The sequence below is a fragment of the Micropterus salmoides genome, unplaced genomic scaffold (genome assembly GCF_014851395.1).
Source record: "Micropterus salmoides isolate LMB-PRFRI ecotype aquatic unplaced genomic scaffold, ASM1485139v1 Ms_hic_scaffold_20, whole genome shotgun sequence".
Classification (NCBI taxonomy): Eukaryota; Metazoa; Chordata; class Actinopteri; order Centrarchiformes; family Centrarchidae; genus Micropterus; species Micropterus salmoides.
In genome coordinates this window covers 1375841-1384184 of record NW_024041151.1, presented here as the reverse complement: position 1 = coordinate 1384184, position 8344 = coordinate 1375841, and the positions used below count along the sequence as shown (strand labels likewise).

General features: G+C 39.8%; 1 protein-coding gene across 1 annotated transcript in view; it reads right to left on the bottom strand.

Annotated features, from left to right (window-relative positions):
* Positions 1-5837: 5837 nt before the first annotated feature.
* Positions 5838-8344, bottom strand: part of LOC119914942 (septin-1-like) — a 4228-nt gene continuing 1721 nt past the window's right edge. The window contains exon 2 of the mRNA XM_038734489.1: positions 5838-6864. Within this exon, the coding sequence (XP_038590417.1) occupies positions 5871-6864 (994 nt within the window). The 3' untranslated portion in view covers positions 5838-5870. The remainder of the gene's footprint in view (positions 6865-8344) is intronic.

Sequence of the window (8344 nt, the reverse complement as noted above, 5' to 3'; positions counted from 1 at the left end):
ATCCGTGCATTAATCACATCAAGTCTGGATTATTGCAATGCTTTATTTCTTGGTCTTCCCAAAAAAGGATATTATTGCAAGATTACAGTACGTTCAAAACTCAGCAGCAAGAGTTCTCACCTCCACCAGGCGTTCTGCTCACATTACTCCGGTGCTTCATGACCTTCACTGGCTACCCGTGGCATTACGTATCCACTTTAAGGTATTGCTTCTAACATTTGAACATTGATCTCTCAGATCAACTGAACTTGGTTTATTGTCCATCCCTCGTTTCCGGTTGTCTACAGTAGGTGGAAGGTCATTTAGTGTTAATGCTCCAAAATTATGGAATTCACTGCCCCTTTCACTTATATATTTCATCTGTGGCTACATTCAAGACACAGTTAAAAACATATCTATTTAACATGTATTTCGTTTAAATGTGACTATATGTATCCTATGTGATTGTAAGTTGTGTGTTAGTGTGTAAATGTACCATGTAAAGCGACCTTGAGCTCTGGAAAGGCGCTATATAAATAAAACTTCTTCTTCTTCTTCTCTGTTTCAGCATATTTGATTTTAATTCCTAATTCTTCCCAGTTACCTGTAAGTCTGAGTAACGTCATGGTTACTTCTCTTGTTTCATTTGTAAAACTGCAGTGTGAACATGAACTGGACCAGAACTAAAATGCAACGGTGTCATTTTTTCCCCCACTTCGTCTGGACCAAATAAACCAAACTACAGATGTGAAAGCACCCTGAATCTCTGTCAGACCTGCTGCTCGTCACAAACTCCCAAAGAGAAACAGAAGAAAGTTCAGCAGAAGCTTCAGCAGAGTCCAAAAGCTGCTGCTGATCCAGTGAAGACACTCTGAGCAAACTGATTTCATGAAGCTCACAGGAAGCTGCAGCACTCAGGATGCTTTCATGTAACTAAAGCTCAACATAAAGGATCAACAGCTGTGTACTCAGCAGTTGTTTCCTCACTTCTTTAAACCAGAACTGTTAACAGTGTCCAGGTCCACTCTACAGATTAACACAGTGGGCCCTATTTTAACTATCTAAGTGCATAGGTGGAGTGCATGGCGCTGTTGCATTTGAGGTGTGTCAAACTCCAATTTTGCTAGTTTAACAATGGCAAGAATGGTCAGTACGCCAGGAGCATGGCTCAAATGGTTGTACTTCTGTCTGTGAATTCATGGGTGTGTTTTGGGAGTTCCATGCAATAATAAAACTATTTCCCAATTCCTTTAAAAGCCAGGTGTGCTTGTTCTTTGGCACATTGCTATTATAATGGTGGATAAATGGCGCATTATCAAAACTACAAGTTGACTGATTGAAATGCAGACTCACAGAAGTATGGACGTGAAATAATAACTTTGATCATGAAACCCAATGTTCTCCTGCAGCTCTTTGGTTTACTGCAGGCTGGAGTCTGTTAACAGACAAAAGCAAAAGCAGCACAACAAAAAAGCTGTAGTTATAAACTTGACTTGGCAGGACAGAGGAAACTATCCAGCGGAACACTTTTAGCTTCTGATTTAACTTAGACGCTCTATTGTCTTGTTTTTCTGGCTGACCCTGCTCTTAACTTTCAAGGCCAGTTTTAGGTATTTATTATTTCGTAGCCAATTCCAATTGACTCACACACATTTCATATGAGAAATTACATCTGTCTGCTCAGTGAGTCTTCTAAATTAAAGAATTCAATCCAGACGTCTTTTAAGGGTTTTATTCTTTGCAAGGGTCAGACAAACATACAGAGTTCAACCAGTCTACAGAGTGGAAGACAAAGAGCCAGTGAAGAAACAGGTTACTTTATACTCATAGGGTCAGATTTACTGAAGGTTTGTTTGAGTAATAATGTGTGCAAACGTGATATCACCAGCAAGTTAACACGTAAGCTGATCTACGCAGAATGACGTCTTTTAAAAGTGCAAGATAGCACCTGTTCATTTACTACTTTGCCTTAACTTTTGCCCTCAAAGCACTACATTTATATGATGCTAGAGATCAAACATCCATGTCACCAAATGTAGTACCCTGGGTGCAGGCTTTAACGTATTCTTATTTTGATTAATGAATAGTTAGAGGTGTTGTAAACATCATGATCTTCTTTGTATGATAATGCAATGTGTTTTAGCAACTACACAGATACATAAGTTTATAAGATGACCTTAGCAATGTATTCAGCAATTTTACTTAAAGATATATATTCTTATAAGATAATTCCTTAAAAGGTAAAAATAAAGAAACATTTCAACTGTCAACTATGAAAATATGTTTCACATTTTATCAACGAATGAAAACAAAATGACACATGACTGAAAGAAGCACAAATTGCTGATTAACCTTTCAAAGTTCGCAATCAAATGATCCTTCTAGATCGTGAAAGGAATTTTTTCTTGATCTCAGTGGTGTTTCCTGTCTGCCATCTTTACCTGGAGTAAAACCAACTTTATATCCAGTGTTTCTACAGTCACAGAGAGAGAGAGCGTCATCAACAGGCATTTTACCTTCCACTTTAACAACCGATTGAAACACCTCGACTGCAAATCTGTAGGAGACCGAGATCATTGATCTTGTTGAGGTTGTGAACACAATGCATTGAAACTGCAACAAAAACAATTGGCCGGAAATTTGTCCTTGGTCAACCCACTCTCCAGAGAAAGCATTTGTTTTGCAGGCACTGGGTGTTAAGAAACCTTAATTCCTACATTCTTGAGTATGTTATGCAAGTACAGTACAAAATGCAAAGTAGTGGAAAGAATGAAACATTTCTTTTGTTGTGAAAACTCACGTGTGTTCTAATAATACAAGGTGCAATTTGAACAAATGGACTTGGTGTTTAAGTTGCACTGTATTTCTTCTGTCCCAATCAGTTGGGACACATAAAACAGAGGGGTGGATCAGAAGAAACACAACGCTATACATTTAAAGGATACAATATAATATGTAATATCAATTTACCCTTCGCTAAGCCACACCACATATACATAGCTGACCAATCACAGTGCAGTATAGATGGCACTCTAACTGAGGTCTGACACTTTCGTGGCTGCGCTCCATTGAATCTAATGCAAAAGGAGTTCTTTTCTAGCTTTTTTTTTTGCTGCATTTTTCCAAGATATGGTCAAACACTGTTCTGGGGCACTTGTAATAATTACAGTCGCTACCCAGAGAGGCTGAAAGGAGAAGTACGATTTATTCCCCTTCCAAAACCTAAAACAAATCCCCAGAAATGTAGGCTGTGAATTGTTCCTAATGTAATGTGAGTTAGCTAATGCTAGCTAACTTTCTACCCAGCTGTACGGGAACAGTGTTAATCCTTAATATGGTCCTCTTTCTCAATATTCAATAATAATTTGGTGGTTCCCTTTTACTCTGTGATCGGCAGGGTTGGAAGCATTACTTTCAAAATGTAATCCGGTACAATTACTAATTACTTGTTAAAAAATGTAATCAGTAATGTAATCCACGTACCACAAAATAAAAGTAATGTAACCTAATTACTTTTAGTTACTTTTGAATTACTTCAATACCAAATACGCAAATGAAGACGAGAGCATCAAAGATGCTCCGCTCAGTGTATTTTTAGAGAAACAATTATAAAATATCCCATTCCCATGAAATAAAAATGTAAATGTTTTTAAATGTGATGCCTTGCACTGGGCCTATATGTCACATGGCAGAATCTGGCCCATCAATGACAGAAAATGTTGTTAAGTAGGTATTCTTAATTACAATTTAATGTGTGTCATTTCCTGGAAAACAATTTTAAAATGTTGATGAATCATCCTGCTCTGGGGGGCCTGGATTAATTTAGTGTCCAATCAAAAGCTTTCTTAATTTTCATGACACTGCTGAGAAATAGTGTTTCTGGGACGGGCACCGCTGATTACTGTACAAAAGCACAACTTTATTCACTGATTTTACTGAAACTGGATCATATTTAATGGAAGATATTTTCTGGTTTTCTCTCTGATGTTTCCTGGCCGCTCTGCCTCAACTCTGGGATTTCCCTGATGGACACACAGCTTTACTTGTTGCTGTAGCAAGTCAGCTAACTGCTGCTAACTAGCTGCCATTATCTAATTAGCTCAGTTAGCCTGCAGCTCCTGTTCAAATTGGCTTACTCTGCCCGTACTGGGAACTCAGAACACAGGAGTGTATGTTCAGGTTACTAAACATTTATTTACTGGTACTCAAGGTACTGGAGGTTTTCAGGCCGGGGGTGGGGAATGATTGCGGAGAGCAGCACCAGGAGAGTGAGCAACGAAACAGCGATCAGCAGCCTCCAAGTGAACACGGTGTGAACAGGACCGAACACAGCCTCGTTAGTTGACAAGAAACAAACCGGCAAGAAAAACACCATCGTACTGCATTCCCAGTGGTCAGACTGGCCTCTGTCGGTCTCGGAGGCTGTGCTCGGTCCCGGGTCCGGCTGCCTTTTTCACTCACTGGGAGCTGGAATCAGTCTGCACAGAGTCTGCATGATGGGGTGGGGTGGTAACCACATTCAACTACTGGCTACACGCCAATCAGTATTTGCAACAAATCCCTCCCTAGCTTTTAGAAACATACACAGCAAATAGCACTTCGTTTTCTGTTACATTTCTGTTTTTACAAAATTTAACAAAAGGAGACTTGTTGCTGCCACTTTCATGCTGGACTATTATGTTATATACATGCGTGCATCCATTCAAAGCCTGTGCTTGGAATCAGCCGCAAACTGTCCTGAATCTTCAGGAGCCGGTTTCACTGGTTGCTTTCAAAGTACTTTTAAATGACATGGAGGCTGGCAATTCTGGCTGTAGATGTTATGACTGATTACTCTGATGATCCTTGTTGTTTATTACTTGTGGTAAATATTTATGAAAGTTTGATATTTTATGACCTTGTAACTTATTACTTATTCCCATTGTAAATTGTTGTATGTTTTACGTTATGTTACATGTTTTAATGTCTGCAACCCTGTTCATTGTGCTGCTGCCTGTCTTGGCCAGGACACTCTTGGAAAAGAGATTTTTAATCTCATTGAGTTTCTTTCTGGTTAAAGGTAAAATAAAATTAAAAAGATTTATAGAGAAAGCCGACAACCTGGTTACTGACGTGCAGATGTGCACCTGTCAGTCATCACATACCCGAGAGGACGTTGCTTCCCACAACGAGACATTTAGAAGGTGTTCAAATGTCTGTTTTCTAATAATGTTATTAGATAAACTGTATATTTAATAGTATAATTATGATGTAAAGTAACTTAGATGTTCAAAGAATCAGACGGGTGTTTACGTACTTCTTTTTTTCTTTAGCTGCTTCTTTAGCTGCTGTTAGTCTGTACCACAGTCCTGCTCTGGTTCCTTCATCCTCTCGACTCTTCATCTCCTCCAGTTTCTGGACCTTCTCTGCGTCTCCTTTCTCCTTCATCTTCTCAATCAGGAAGTCCAAGTGGACATGAGTGGACAGTGAATCAACATTCAGGGCGATCTGATCCAGTCTGACAACATGTTTGAAGGACTTTTCCAACATCTGATCTTTTTCTGTCTGAAGTTTTTCCATTTGCTTTTCTAAAGTTTCCAAAAGGCTTGTTGTCTCCTCACATCCTGTTTTACCTCTTTCATACTTCTCTTTCACATCTTGCAGGGTCTTCTGAACTTTCCTTGTCTTGGTCACATAGATCCACTTTTCTTTCACATGATCTGATACAGGACACTTCCTGGTACATGAAGTGCAGCGGCCATCTTTCATGACCTCACAGAGTCCTGGACTCCGGGCCATTGGGCACGGATAGTGACAGTTCTCCTCACAGACTGTACAGCAGACAGCTCCTTTAAAGAACATCCATCTCCCACCTTTGATACTTTCTTTAACTTTGTAGACTTCATCAACTTCTACAGTGAATCTTCATTTCTCTTCTTCTCTTCTTCATGTTTCTTCAGAGCTTCCTGAATCTGTTGGTTTTCTCTCTGTTTTTGTTCAGTGAACTCAACTCTCTCTTTCAGGTTTTGGATGCAGGCTGTCAGACTGATTCGTGAATTCAACACTTCAACAGTTGTCTTTAGCTCCTGAGGTGCAGATCTTTCCATAAAGGGTGGAAATTCCTTCATTCCTCTCATTGATGTTTCCCATGCAGTCTCTAAAACTGACTTGTTTTCCGTTGTTCTCTCTGTGTCCTGGCGGTTATTAAACATAAAGTAAACAGGCTGATTCTTTTTATTTCTGGCACATTTAATTCTTGCCTCTTCTAAAGCTTTCAGAGCATTTTCAGGTATCAGACCATCTGAGTGTGTGATGAGAGCAACAATGTTCTTCTCCATGTCTTTTCCAAACAGAGACACCACTGAATCAAAGATGTACCTCAGTCGCTCATCCAGTCGATTCACACTCGCTTTCACCACCAGACCCACTGCATTCATCTCATGAACTCCGTCCTCTGAGCGGAACCAGTCTAATAATCTTTGACTGATGATGTCATCCTGTTTGATTCCTCTGGTGTCTCCGTATCCAGGAGTATCGATGATGGTCAGAGAGTAGGGCAGAGTTTCACCTTCAAAACCAAAGATCTGGTACACCATCACATCTAATGTCTGACTTTCACCCTGATGTCTCTCCTCGTCCTCTACGATCTGAAACCAGACATCATCCTCCCACTTCACTCCCATGGCGTAGTTGACCAGAGCGTTGACCAGAGTAGATTTTCCTGTTCCTGTTTCACCCACAAGCAAGATGGTTTTGTTTATCTTGTTCACATTTCTTTCACCGAGAGTCATTCTTCTTAGAGATCCAATGTTCTCTATCTTTGGTCTCAGCTGGTAGACAGCAGGAGGTCCTGATCGGACCAGAACACTTTTGGAAATGATGTTTTCATATTTGGATGACGTGTTCCTGTAGAAAAAGTAGATAATTTACCATTTAATCTGATGAATAGATTTTACTCTTCCCTCCTTGTACATCTCAAAGATGTTTTCAGTTTATTACAAAAAACAAAATATACTAAAACTTAAAAATGTGTTTCTAACAGAGAGGAAATATGGGGATGAGGGTGGGTACATGACTTTGGTGGTGGAGACTCGGGTTCAATTCCCCACTTTGACCAATTCACCAATGTGTCCCTAAGCAAGACACTTAACCCCTAGTTGCTCCAAAGGTGTGCAACCTCTGACACATATAGAAATTGTAAGTCATTTTGGCTAAAAATGTCAGATAAATGTAAACGCTTAATAAAAACAAACTATTTGAAAATTATTTCAAAAGGCAGAACATATTCAACACTATATAAACATTTTATAAATGGTTTATAATGATTGTAGTGGTGTTGTACAGAACTACATCATATTGAGATAATAATCAGTCTGAACTTCACTTTTGTGTTTATTCTTATGCACAGACATGAAACAGCTTGTCAATAATGTGGTGGTCAATGACTAAAATCATTTTCACTTGTGTGCGCTGTCACTAATAGGATCATGTTTTCATAATTGTGAAAGTGCGCTGTCACTTCTTATGGTTTTTCGTGTATGAAGGTGCGCTATTACCAGTTAGTCTATGCTTTTTCAGTGCAGTTCATGGCTGCTACTGGTTGTTTTAAAAGTGCATGTTTACGCTTCTGTATGATGATGTTAGTCTGATTGTCGACAGAAGGCCTGATTTGACCGTCTTGCATTGAGGCAGTATTGCGAATGTAATGCATGAAACTGAAATGTTCGTAATTAAGTAGATATGTGCTGTGGAGACAGTAATGTCTATCTTCAATTTCAATTTGTGCATGTGTGTGCGTGAATGGATGCTACTTCATGCTACCCCTGCACAAGTCAGTGCCCCACCTGTGTCCACCTTAGTTAAAAATGTCTGGAAACACCACTATTCACCTCTAATTCCTCCTCAGCCAGGCGACTCTCTAAGACTATTTTGCTCCTCTGCTCTTTTCAAATCAGACGCTGAGCTTTTTATGTGTTTCGTGGATTAGTGATGTTGCTTTATCAGCAACATGTCAATCCAAAATGAGACCAGGAGGCAGAGTCGCAGTCTTATGGTCTTTTCAGACAGGAAGTGATTTACACGCCTAGAAATTCATTTTCAATGAGGGTTGCGAGCAATCTGACAAGAGCAAGGGTTTAACCGGAGCCCTTTTGAAAGTGATCTGGAATGTTCCCAAAGCCAGAGAAGTATTTATCACATGAGTGGTGCCAGGACCACGGTAGGCGATATGGCTTGGAGGAGATTCATGGGAATCGGGTCCAGTGGGAATGTAGTATACGGCTACGGGTCAGGAGTTCTGATACTTTACTCTCTGTGAAAGGAGTAAAGAATGAGAGAGTGAAATGCCATTGACCTGGGAGGACAGAGGAACAGATGTAATAGGACT